The 12,980-nt window shown below is 48.5% G+C and overlaps 2 protein-coding genes across 2 annotated transcripts; one reads left to right on the plus strand and one right to left on the minus strand.

Annotated features, from left to right (window-relative positions):
* LOC116799721 (feather keratin Cos2-2-like) lies at positions 1-8,398 on the minus strand. The gene is made up of 5 exons (XM_032713049.1): positions 7,985-8,398; positions 6,931-7,022; positions 4,905-5,060; positions 941-1,205; positions 1-834 (listed from the first exon to the last, which is right to left on the minus strand). The coding sequence occupies exons 3-5, from the start codon at positions 4,977-4,979 to the stop codon at positions 791-793; spliced, it is 384 nt and encodes a 127-aa protein (XP_032568940.1). The 5' UTR covers positions 4,980-5,060; positions 6,931-7,022; positions 7,985-8,398; the 3' UTR covers positions 1-790.
* A 2,595-nt stretch (positions 8,399-10,993) lies between these two features.
* LOC116799769 (feather beta keratin-like) lies at positions 10,994-11,682 on the plus strand. The gene is made up of 2 exons (XM_032713137.1): positions 10,994-11,042; positions 11,345-11,682. Exon 2 carries the CDS (start codon positions 11,362-11,364, stop codon positions 11,680-11,682), a length of 321 nt encoding a protein of 106 aa, XP_032569028.1. The 5' UTR covers positions 10,994-11,042; positions 11,345-11,361.
* Positions 11,683-12,980: the final 1,298 nt, after the last annotated feature.

Below are 12,980 nucleotides of genomic sequence, written 5' to 3' on the forward strand. Positions count from 1 at the left end.
AGACAGAATTTAATGGGAATGAGAAGCTGAATATACACGAGCAAAACTCTCTGGATATAATCAAAGACTTTCAGGACTTCAGGAGGGTCCACAATGAATCCCCAGTTCCATGATTTTGCTCTTCTTTGGTCAGAAGGATTTGGTAAAAAAAATCTGCAATTACAAGTGCTTAATATTTTTGGGTTTGCCCTGGCTTGTATCCAATGAGATATAGGCAGAAAAAGAAGCTGGGAAAGCATTACATTGTGGGTCTAAGCAGAAATAAAGCAAAAGAAAGACTTACAAAGACCTAATTTTAAGAAATGCCAAGTAGAGCTGCTTTTTTTTTGTTTGTTTGTTTTTCAATGCTGGTTCAGTAAAATTTACAAATGAATATGAATTTAGATAAAATTTCATTTTGGAACCCAAGATTTTCAGACCTACTCTTTTGATCTATTTTATACTTTTTATTTGGAGATAAATTGATAATAGAACATCAATGTTGGCATAAAAATGAATTTATTGACACACAGTTTTACCAAACCAAGAAAAAAATAAAGATTTTTTTTTTTTTTTTTAGAAAATCTGGTTTCTCGGAAAATTCGGGGGTTTATTTCATCCTAATTTTGAACCAGGTCAGTGGTGAAATTTCAGTTTCTTGGAGTTTGGAAATTCTAGTCCTCGGGCAGGTCTAGTGCCAGGAAGCCATGGATTTATTGACTCCACTGGGAACCTCGGGAGCTCAGCACTTCTCTAATCCATTATCCATAAACTTAGTCGGGCTCTTTAGTGCTCAGTCCTGCTTTTCAGTCTATCCACAGATATCCGTGGTGGGTTTGGGTTGGCCTGCAAGTTCTACAACAAAACAGTTGGGATGAGTGAGGAGGAAAAGGGTTAAAGTTCCCTGCACCATAAAACGACCCTGCTGAGTTCATCAGAGCTGCCCCAGAACCAAACCTACCCCTAAACCCCAGGGCTCCCCTGGCTCCAAGGAAGCTCCTGACGTCCAGGACGGTGGATCCCACGATGGTTTGCTGGGGGAAGGTGGTGAGCCTGGGCCCGGGGTAGATCAGGGAGTAGGGGGGCTGGTGGGGCTCCACGATGTCCACCACGGTGTCGGGGTACTGGATCACACAGGTCTCATTGCAGGTCACAGCAAAGGGCTCGGGGCACTGCAACCCTGGCAGGCAGCACTCCTGGAAGGGAGACATGGGGCAGGGCCACACCTGGAATGGGGAGAAAGGACAGGGTTAGTCCAGAAGGAATTAGGGATTAAACACCTGGGACAGGGCCACACCTGGAATGGGGAGAGGGGATACAGTTAGTCCTGCAGGAATTGGGGATTAAACACCTGGGACAGAGTCAGACCTGGAATGGGGAGAGGACAGGGTTTGTCCAGAAGGAATTGGGGATTAAACACTTGGGACAGGGCCACACCTGAAATGGGGACAGGGGATACAGTTAGTCCTGCAGGAACTGGGGATTAAACACCTGGGACAGAGCCAGACCTGGAATGGGGAGAGGACAGGGTTAGTCCAGCAGGAATTGGGGATTAAACACCTGGGACAGAGCCAGACCTGGAATGGAGGGAGAGAGGACATAGTTAGTGCAGCAGGAATTAGGGATTAAACACCTGGGACAGGGGGAGAAAGGACACGGTTAGTCCAGCAGGAATTAGGGATTAAATAGCCAGGTTTGGGTAAAAGGGCTGCACGGTGGGTAGGGGGGTATTTGGGAAATGGGGGAATTGCAAAGGGTCAATGGGGGAGTTATAAAGGGGAATTATGGAAATCATAAAGGGTAGAAGCGGGAGTTATAAAGGGCAAATGGAATTACAAAGGTCAAATGTGGGAATTACAAAGGGCAAATGGGAGAATTACAGAGTGGAAATAATTCAGGTGAGAATTTTGCCCAGTTTAGTTTTCCAGCTGGTAACTCTTCTCCTTCCCAAGAAACCCTTTTGAACTTCATTGCTTCAATATCTGATGGTATTTTCCAGACCCCCACTGTTTTCACACTAAAAATCTCTTGTCCTATTCCTTCTCTTCTCCAGGGTTTTCAGTGTGTGGCACTGCTCTGTCTCACTCCTATTAATTGAAAGCCACAACTCCCAACCCAATTCCATATTTTAAACTTGGATTTTAATCCTCACTGCACTGGCAGGAGCAGAACCCCGGGGGAGAAGCTCCTTCCCTCCTCTCACCTGGTTCCAGGTGGAACAGAATGATCCAGGATGGAGACCCACCCATCTTTTATTGGTCTCATTACAGATCATCTGAATATTTGAAATCACACAGCTCTTTAAAACCCAACCTGAGATCCAGGCCAGATTTTTCTGGGCATTGTTTAATTACAGATTGTCAGGCCCTCCTTGCCCTGGATTGTGCCCACACTAATTGGGTGAGGAAAACAGTGGGGGAGAGGAATAATTTCCTTTACTTTACCTTTGTGAAACTGGTGGAGAAGGAATTAAGGGCTGGCACAGGGTGGGCTTGGACTGATTTCCTAAAGAAGTCCCTACATTTACCCCAGGACTCTGGGAGAGAGAGAAAATTTGTGTCTCTCTCTAAATATCCCATTTTAACCTTCTAAAATCCTCAGGGCTTCCCCTTCAGCTTTTCCCAAGTGATTCAAGTTGCCTTTGACTTGGAGGCAGGGAAAAGGCACCACAGAATATTGTCCCAGCTAAAAAGCTGGACCTGGAATGGCCAATTTTGGCTTGGGGAAAAGAATTTCTGCCACAGATTGCTCCCAAAGCTGGGATCTTGGAGTGGCCCAAGGCAGAGAAACAATTTGCCAAAGCTCATCCCGGTGCTCACGAAAAGAGATGAAGGAGAAGCACTTGGATGCTCCTTCTGGGTTTGGAATTCAACCCTGAAAATGAGACCAGCTGAAATAAACTGGTTTATAAAAATAAACCCACTCAAACAGGACCAGCAGTAAAGTGGCTTTTTTTAGTAAGAAAAATCTGTGCAGGATTTTGAAAATATTCAGGACAAGTTCTCCGGCTGTGGGAAGACACCGGAGCCTCCCTGAAGGCAGCTGAGGATGAGATTTAAATTAAAAATTAATGCTTAAAATTATAATTTCTTTAATGAATCTGTGTCTTTAGAATATGAAAGGAGCACTTGCCACTGTAAAATTATTGAGGCTCTTCAGAATTCTGAGTGAGTTTTCTGCCGTGTCCCTGCTTTAAATGAACACCAACAGCTCAAGCTCTGAAGAATAGAACTTAAATTGACTTAAAACCGAAGGATAACAGAAAGGATATTTCTGGAAAAAACACCCCCTTGCCATTTCAGAAGCTTAACCTCTGATTTGATATTTAGCCAGCAATAATAATTGATTTAAAAGGCAATAATTGATTCAAAATTGACTTACCCGGATCACCAAGGAGAAGAGTTAAAGACAAGTGATTAGGAGGGTTCTACGTAGCAAATGCTTTTATACACTTAGTCAAATGGCCTGGAGGATGTGACACCCTTTTTGCATGAAGTCTTAATTAGTTGCAAAACAAACTTTGCTGCATGCATAACTTCTGCAAGTAATGAAACTGTTTTGCTCCCTGTTTGTGTTTGCTCCCTCTCGGACCTTCCCAGAGCTGAGTCCGTGGCCCAACCTCCAGGCAGGAGCCCCTGAGCCCTTTCCTGGGCCAGAAAAGGGCCTGATCTGCTTCTGAAAGCACAGTTCAGTCGTGGCAGGGCTCCATCAGGGCTGCTGGGGGTTGCATTGTGTTTTTCCCTCTCAAATTCGGGCTGGGAAAGGGATTCAGGGGAGTAACAGCAGCAGCTTTGCCTGTCGGGAAACAGCTTTTGGTTTTTTCTTCATTTCCCAATTTTGTCCAGTGTGGAGGAGATTTCTTTATTCTGAAACACCTTTAAATGTAAACCTGCATAGTTTATATCTAGAGAAACTTATATAGTTATATCTAGAGAAACTTATATAGTTTATATCCATAGAAACCTATATAGTTTATATCTATAGAAACCTATAGAGTTTATATCCATATAAACCTATGTAGTTTATGTCTATAAAAACCTATATAGTTTATATCTAGAGAAACCTATAGAGTTTATATCTATAAAAACCTGTGGGTGTCCATCTCAGGGGATATCCAAGGATAAGGAGAACAATTCAATAAACTCTCAGCCATTTTCACAGTGCCATTAAACATCCCTGGGCAGAATCAATCCCAAAGGAAGGAAGCTCTGCCTGGTCTCACATCCCCCCCAGTCTTTACAAACATCCCTCACGTCCCTTGTGTAGGATTTGAGGAGCATCTGGGTTTGTTTCTGGCTCGGAAGGTCTGACCCTGTTGCAATGAAAGGCACATCAACACCTCCCACGTTCTCCTGTCCCTGACTCCAAGTGGAGTCACAGCTTGTTGGTTTTTTTGTTTATTGGGGTTTTTTTGCCCTCCCTCTCCCCCTAGTTTTTGACCAGGTTGTAAAGGACAATCTTATAGGAAAGGTTGTGCTCTGAAACTGGTGTTTCCATCCAGGCTCTGTTTTTCTGTGACTGAGGGGGAAAAAATAACACTCAAGAAATAGCTCTGTCCTGATGAGAACTTAATTTAACACAAGTTAGAGATGTGAGTTCAATATAAAACCAGTAAATTATTGGAGAAAATGGGCGTGGGCACTTTGGCAACATTTTTATGAGGGACCCAGAAATCTGGATTTAAAAGTGTTTTTGTAAAGAGGGAAATCAATATGACAGAAAAAGTCTAATAAAGGGGAGGAAAATCAGGAGTCCCATGGAAACAGATTTCTGAAGGAGCCACCAGTCAGAGCAGCCAGGAGGGTTTTGGGATAACAGTCTCCTCCTGCCTCGCCAGCTCATAAATCAGAAACAGTTTGATTTAATGCATTAAAAGGTGTTGTTAATTTAAATCTCGTTGTCATGCAGGGCTGGGGCTCACTGACCTGGCTGGGGACACACTTCACAGGGCCACTGCAGGTCCCCGTGTTCAGCCCCGCTGCACAAAGCTCCATCTGCATAAATCCCAGGAAACCTTTTGTTCCCCAGTTCCCACAAAGGCTTTTGCCTTAGGACCCCTCTGGAGCTGCAGGTGATTTATGCTGTGAGGGAAAACTGCGAGTAAATAGTAATTAGGACCGAAGGAATCCTCGCTCCCGGTTTGCAGTGTGACGGAGGGAGGGAGGGAGGCAGCTCCTCTCCTGGCACCTCTCGCCGGGAACATAAACCTTGGGACAGAGGAATGAGGATTCCTGGCAGCCTCTGGTGGCAATGAGGTCCCAGGGTGGATTTAAGACAAAGTTTGGTGTGGGGTTAAAGCTTTTTGGCACTGGGGTGACTAAGAGAAGTGGCCCAGCTGGGAGGATTGCCCTGCTCAGGGTGGGAAGTGTTTGATTTATTTATTCATTGCTGTTTATCCGGGGTGCTGGAGGTGCCTCCTGGCAGGGGCAGAGATGCACCAGCTGCTCTGGGGAGCTGAGGATCTGAGGCTGAAACACCTTATTGCATTAAACTGACATTTTGCTGGAATTTGTTAAAGTGGGAGAGGGCAGGTTTAGGTTAAATATTGGGGATCAATTCTTTACTCTGGGGTGGGGAGGGCTGCCCAGAGAAGCCGTGGCTGCCCCATCCCTGCAATCGTTCGAGTCAGGTGGGAATATCCTGAGATTTACCCCTAATTAACCTGCCTGAGCCCTGCTCTGCCACTGAGGAGCTGTGGAACATTGAAGCTGTGCAGGAGGGTTATTTCAGCTGAAAATTTGTATATAAACAGACAGGGGCACTAAATAAATAGTTACATATTTTTATTTTGGTGTAGTCCTTGCAGTTCAACCACTCAACACTCTTTAAAGAAAACAATTGGTTGTGTTTATATGAAATACACACAACCTGCTGCTCACAAGCCAAGTGAAGATAAACCTCAAACATGAAGGTAAAATAAAAATTCCACTTTTTAACTGACTGCAAACCACCCCAGGCCCTGTTCTTAGGGAGGAGAGCATCGTGTGCAGTAGATCCCTTAATTAATTACTGCACTTGCCCCAGTGGCTCAGTTTTATAGTAAAGCAAAGCCACCTTTTTGGGCACTCCATAAAAATGCTCCTTTGCCCTTCCCTCCCAGCTGGACTTTTTGTTGCCTTTGGCACATTTTAATTCCAGTTATTATCTGGGTTTAATAGCAAAGCACAGAAGCTGAATGAATTGTCAGAGGTCACTCAGGGAGCAAAGGGAGCAGCCTGGAGTGAAGCAGCCTCTCCTCACTGCCATTTATCATCTCATGGATAATTGGGATCCCAGCAGCCCTTTGAAGTCTTGACTGGGGTTCCATTGCCTGCCCCAGCCAGGAGCAGCTGATTAGGAGAAGGATTTCCTCCCTCCTGCAGATGCCACAGGGATTAAGGGAGGGGCTGGCAGGGCTGGGAGTGCTTTGTGTCCTGAAATGGCTTTTCCAGTTTGGCCCAGGAAAGCTCTGCCAGTCAGGGAGTAAACACAGCCCCGAGTTTGAAATCCTCATTAAATCTGAAGAGCCCCCAGTTCGTTCACATCTGCCAGAGCTGTTCCAGGAAACATGGAATGCTTTGGGTTGGGAGGGTTTCCAAAAACCCTCCAGTGCCACCCCCTGCCATGGGCAGGGACACCTTCCCCTATCCCAGGTTGCTCCAAGCCTTGGACACTTCCAGAGATGGGGCAGCCACAGCTTTTCTGTGCCAGGGCCTCACAGGGAATAAATTTTTCCTAACAGCCTGCTCACAGTGAATAGTGAACACTGATTTCTTTACATTTTCCCCTTTTCCACAGGACAAAAAAAGTGCCAGGTTTTCCAAAGCTGCTTAAAGTGTTTAAAGCACAATCCCTAATTAAATCCCATGGCTTTGTTTATGTATTTCGAAACCTAAACTGCCACTTAAGAAATCTGCAATTACTGCAAATTACTAACTATGGAGTAATGATCTTCGGTAAAAAAAATAATACCTTTTTAATGAAAATCCTGCATCAAAAATCATCCCTTAGGTAATGGTTGGTTCCCAAGGAACAATTGTCTCAGTGTGGATTTAGCTGCTTTTCTGAAACACATAAAGGAGAGGGGGGAAATAAAGAAAACAAGTAAATAATAAGAATAGAAATAAGAGGCCCAAACTGTGGGAATCTTCTTAAATTAATTGAAATATTAAAGAAGCCTTTTGTGTGTGAGCTCCTAATTAGCTCCCCAGATTAAGGGGTTTTTTTTAAGTTCTGCATTCTCCCTGTGATGCTCAGACTGGTCCCATCTGCACCTTTGCATATTTTCTGGCCTCAGTGCATAACTAGAGAAGGTCCATCAGTAACCTTGGCACGTCTCTCAGGGTGACTTTGCACTCCTGTTTCAGAGCTCTGCAATCTTGCTGGATGCCTGAAATACGATAATGAGCGTTTTCCGTGGATAACTCATTAATGGCAGTTCGCAAAGTGCTTTGAAAACCCTCCAGTGTGAAACCTCCTCGGGCTGTTCCCGGTGCCTGGAGCTGCCCCGGGGTCTGTGCAGAGACTTCGGCTCTGCAGGAACAGCTCAGGAGATTGAGCGAGTTAATAAAGAAACGAGAATAGAAACGAGACATGAAATGCTTTTCAGAGAAAGGGGGTGGAACACGGAGGCTTTTCCCTGCTGGAATCTTTCATCCCGTGGTGCCCCAGCAGGGCTGACGTGGGGGGGGCACAGAGGAAAGGCTGGAGAATTGGGGTCGTTGTGCCTGGGCAGAAATGGGGGTTTTTGTTCCTGAGAAAGGGACATTTCTGGCCGTGCTCCCCCTTCCTGAGGGACCTCTGCACTCAAGCTCTGCTTATTTGGGCACCAACCCCAGTTCAAGGGTCTGTCCCTGAGGATCAGGGGAAGAGCTGCAGCCGCCAAGGATGACACAACCCTCGTCCCCACGTAGCCCATCTTTGGGCTGCTGTGCCCAAACCTGCAGCTCAGCCCAGGGGACGAGCAGGGAAAGTGTGTGAGCTCTGCCCTTCCCTGCAGACAGATTCCCTGCCTGCAGTTGTTTACCTGCTCCTCGTTTGCTCCTCTGACAGAGCAGTAAAAATCCTCCTCTGCAGATGCCTCCCAAGCGCTGAGCTGTGCTGGAGGGATCCCCGAGGCGGAGACTCTTATCAGGAGCTCGGCGTCCTCCCCATCAGCTGCCAGGGCCAGGTGCTCATTAATGGGTCCTGCATTCCCGGTGCTGTGTGATTATCCTGCTGTGCTGCTGGCTCCAGGCACCCGGGAATTGAGAAATAAAACCCCTTTAAGACAAACAGAGCAAAGCCTCAGCTGTCACTCCACTGATCAGCTCATAACCAGGTCAGGGTTCTTGGCCTCATCATGCCTTTTTTTTTTTTTTTTTTTTTAATTTCCTACACAGTTTCCATATTAAATCCCACCAACTGAATGGATGGAATCATTTACTGTCTCAGGGAGCCTTCGTCCAAGGGGATGCAAATGGACTCCCCCCATGGCTTTGGGTGTCTTTGCCTCTCAGAGGAGGGACTACAGGAAACCACGGAATCATGAAATATTTTGGTGGGAAGGGACCTTAAAAATCACTTTGTTCCACCCCCTGCCATGGGCAGGGACACCTTCCACCATCCCAGGTTGCTCCAACCTGCCCTTGGACACTCCCAGGGATCCAGGGGCAGCCACAGCTTCTCTGGGCAACCTGTGCCAGGGCCTCCCCACCCTCACAGGGAAGGATTTCTTCCCAATATCCATCTAACCCTCCTCTCTGTCACTCTGAACCCATTCCCACTCATCCTGTCACTCCAGGCCCTTGTCCAGAGTCTCTCCCCACATTCCTTGGAGCCCCTTCAGGTCCTGGAAGGCCACAGTCACGTCACCCCAAAGCTGAACAATCCCAATTTTCCCAGCCTTTCCTCCCAGCAGAGCTGCTCCATCCCTCTGCTCAGCTCCTCTGGAGTGGCTCCAGGTGCTCCCTGGGCTGTTCCCCAGGGCTGGGGCAGCTCTGCTGGGGGGGGACAGTGTTGGAAAATCCACATTCCCACCTTATTTTATTGCCCGGTGCTGCTGCATTAAACGCTCCCAAGAATTCAAAGGAGCTGTGGGTCTGCCCCAGAAGTTTTACTGGAAGGTTGTTGTGCCACACAAAACTACTTTTTCATGAAAAGATCACCAGCCCTGGTTTGGGAGGCGGTTCAGGGAGTGGCCTCAGCTGCCCAATTTCAGGTGACGTTCTTGACCCAGTGACAGAACTACTGAAATTTTGTCACAGACTTGCAATATTTACATAGTTTGTGCCCTCTGTGTGTCTCAACCATTAATGAATATTTGGGACTAACTTTGAAGTTCTTCCCTTGAAAGGCACCAAAGGAGAAGCTTCCCTGTTGTTGCCCAGCCCTGGGGACCCGCAGACAGACACACCCTGGTGCCTTCTGACTGTGGGATGAGGGGAGAGGAAAGATCAGGATTCTGATACTGTTTGGGAGGAAACTTGGAGTGGAAGGTGCTTTTTTAATGAAAAAACAATATTTTCTAACCCCAAATTCCATTATTTGTGGGCTCACAGAATGGTTTGGGGTTAAAAGGACTTTAAAGATCTTCTAATTCCACCCCCTGCCCGGGGCAGGGACACCTCCCACCAGCCCGGGTTGCTCAATGTCCTGTCCAACCTGGCTTTGGATTGATCACATCCTGGGACTGATCACTTCTTCAGCCTCAATAATTACAGGATGCCTTCCCAATTAATTTGGTTCCTGAATCCTTAAAAAGAAATTAAAAAATTATACAAATAAAATCCCAAATCTGTGTGGGATGATGGGCAGAAACTCCGCTGGCTGAACAATTTTATCCCTTCACAGGCAATTTAATTCTTGTTTTGCTGCAATCACGACATATTAAACTCTGCTTTAATGAAGGAAATTAAACAGAAATGGTTCAGGGTGCAAAAATTCAAGCTGCAGACTTTCTTCATTGGGTCAGCCAAAATTCCCCCCTCAAATGACTTGACTGTTGTAGGAATGACTGTTTGCTGCTCCAAGTCAAACATTTGGGTTTCTGTGTTTGGGTTTGGTAACAAATAAACCCAAATTATGTTCCCAATTGCTCTCATTCCTTTGCAGAGTTGTCTAAATACTCTTAAGTGGATGTTCTGGCCACCAAATTGTGGTGCCAGGACACAAACCCCAGGCTTAGGCCAGCCCTAATTAGGCCAGGGCCACAACTTGCCCAATGGCCCGTGTCCAGCACCAGGTGCTGAGTGGTTTGTTCCCACTGAGGAACATTCCAGCTCCTGGTGGAAAAAGGGAGGGAAAAACCACTCCCTGAGACTTTCCAGGAGTTGCTCTGCGGGTCAGAGGAGGAATTATTCCCAAAAATTACTTGGAAAACCAAACATTTTTAAAAACTCTGATGGTACATGCTGGGAATTTAAAGTACTTGGAGATGCTACAAAAGTTGAAGGGAGTGACATAATAAATATAAACCATGAGAGGGTTTCTGGAATAAAATGGTTGATGGTGACTGAAAAAACTAAAAAATGGGTGCCATGGAGGGTTTGTGACCTAATTAGGCTTTTATCTAAAACAAAACTTGGTTCTCAGTGAGAGGTTCAAACCAGACATGTGGGGCATGACACAGAGAAAAACACCTGGAACTGCATTTGTGCAAAACATGCAAATGTTCCCAATCTGCAGCTCTCTGGGGTGAGTCTGGCAGCATTTTAATTTTAATTTGGAAATGGCCCTCAGACAGACAAGCCAGTGACTAAACTGAGAGACAGAGGAGGAAAAACACATTGCTTTCCGAGCAGATCACCATAAATGTCTAAATTACCTGCCCCAACAACACCGGGCACGGAAAGCGTTTGATCTCTAATTATGGCACAGAAAACAAGGCTCTGGGCTGGAAGGGGGATGCCACCAGCATGGAAACGGGGAAGGAGCGTTGCAGCACCAAATCAAAGCCTCTTTCAGGAGCAGGGAGTGTTTTCCATGCGAGATGAGCTTGGTAAACACGCGGGGAGGGTGCCCTGGGCTGTGCGGGGCTCTATAAAACCCGTCCAGCTGCAGGTCCCTCATCCACTTCTCCTGCCTTCTCCTCCTCGGTGAACCAGGTGAGCTGCAGGAGCCTTCCCCTGGTCCTCTTCTCTCCCTTTTCTCTTTCTCCTCTGGTCTCAGTGCAGCTTCTCCCGAGACCATTTCTGTTCTCCCTTGTTCCCCACTCTCAGTTCCCTGCCACCGTTCTGGGAGGTGGGAGAAGGTCTCGGGCTTTCACTGCAGGGACCCCTTCACTACCAAGTCACTTTAATGTTCCTTCCTCCCTGTTCAGGCTATGCCTGAGCACCAACCTGTGCCTTTTTTGACAAGGAACCTGCCTCTCACGCTCTGCCTGTGCTGTCCCTGCCCTCTGTGCCAGGTCTGCCACCCCCAGCCATGTCCTGCTACGACCTGTGCCGTCCCTGCGGCCCCACCCCGCTGGCCAACAGCTGCAACGAGCCCTGTGTGAGGCAGTGCCAGGACTCCCGGGTGATCATCGAACCCTCGCCCGTGGTGGTGACCCTGCCCGGGCCCATCCTGAGCTCCTTCCCCCAGAACACCGCCGTGGGATCCACCACCTCCGCCGCCGTGGGCAGCATCCTGAGAGAGGGAGGAGTGCCCATCAACTCCGGGGGCTACGGCCTGGGGAGCCTGGGTGGCCTTGGTGGCTACGGCCTTGGTGGGCGCTACTGTGGCCGGAGGTGCCTGCCCTGCTAAAGCCGGGCCTGAGCCCAGCGAGTGCCTCACCCAGGGAGCCCAAAGCCGGACTGAGGATGGAGCTGCTGGCCAGCGCTTGCCCAGGGCTTTCCTTCTGCTGCCCAGGAGGGAGGCAAAGGTGGCCAGCTGATGTCTTGTGCTTGTCCTGCTCTCTTCTGCTCCTCGTGAGCCCCTGTTGTCTCTGCCGTGCTGTGCCGGGGGTCCCTCCTGACTCCAGCGCAGCGGGGTCCTGCTCCTGGCGCTCTGCCCGTGGGGGTGGGAGGCTGACGTGTGTCCCACTGCTGGGCAGGGCTGTCTGACTGGGTCCCTGCAGCCCTCCCTGCTTTGTTTCTGTCTTTAAAGCCATTAAAATTTTTGCTGCACTGTACCTTGAGTCTCCTGGAGTTCCTTCCGTGCTGGGATGTGCAGCCGAGCTGCTCCCGGGGAACTGGGGTGCCCTGGGGGGGAATTGGGTGGGTGGTTAAAGGCCACTGATGGCCACTGGTCACACCTGGGTGAGCTGAGCACCCTGCAGGTGTGTGGGGATTGGAGGAGCCACGGGGCAGTGGAGGGTGTGTGGGGTGACCACGAGGTGCCCCAGGGGACACGTGAGCAAGGAGGGAGGTTGGGCACTGAATTCCAGCTGATGAGGCAAAACACTGACCTGGTGAAAGATATTTCTGTGCAGGTTGACACCTCCTTTAAAACTCATTAAAATGTGCACAACATTATGTCCTGAGTCTCCTGGAGTTCCTTCAATCCTGGGATACCCAGCCAAGCTGCTCCCTGGGGAATGTGATGCCCTGGAGGGGAATGGGGTGGGTGGTTAAAGGCCAGTGATGGACCTTTCTCCCCCCTGGATGTGCTGAGCAACCCCAAAGACCAGAGGCACTGGATGAGCCACGGCATGGAGGGTGTGTGGTGTGGTGTCACTGTGCCAAGGGTGACCACGAGGTGCCCCAGGGGATATGTGAGCGAGGAGGGAGGTTGGTCATTGGCATCCAGTTGATGAGCCAAGCCATGGACCTGCTGGAAGATGTTTCTGTGCAGGTCAACACTCACCTGCCCAAGGCTACAATTGTGTGTTACCACCTGGAATTGGTCCTTCCCTCCCCTCCTCCAAGCACTTCTTCCAAACCCTGGAGTCAGAGGGAGCCCCCAGGAGCTGAAGGGATGGTGGCACCCAAGGCAAAGGGTGTAAAGGGGGAAGGGAGTCCTCTGCCAGAGGAGGAGGTGATGAGGAGGGTGGGGGGACATGGATATGGGAGAGGGGTTGACACACAGGAATCATCCCCCCTCATCCCAAAGGGATGAGCAGT

The sequence above is a fragment of the Chiroxiphia lanceolata genome, chromosome 29 (assembly GCF_009829145.1).
Source record: "Chiroxiphia lanceolata isolate bChiLan1 chromosome 29, bChiLan1.pri, whole genome shotgun sequence".
Lineage (NCBI taxonomy): Eukaryota > Metazoa > Chordata > Aves > Passeriformes > Pipridae > Chiroxiphia > Chiroxiphia lanceolata.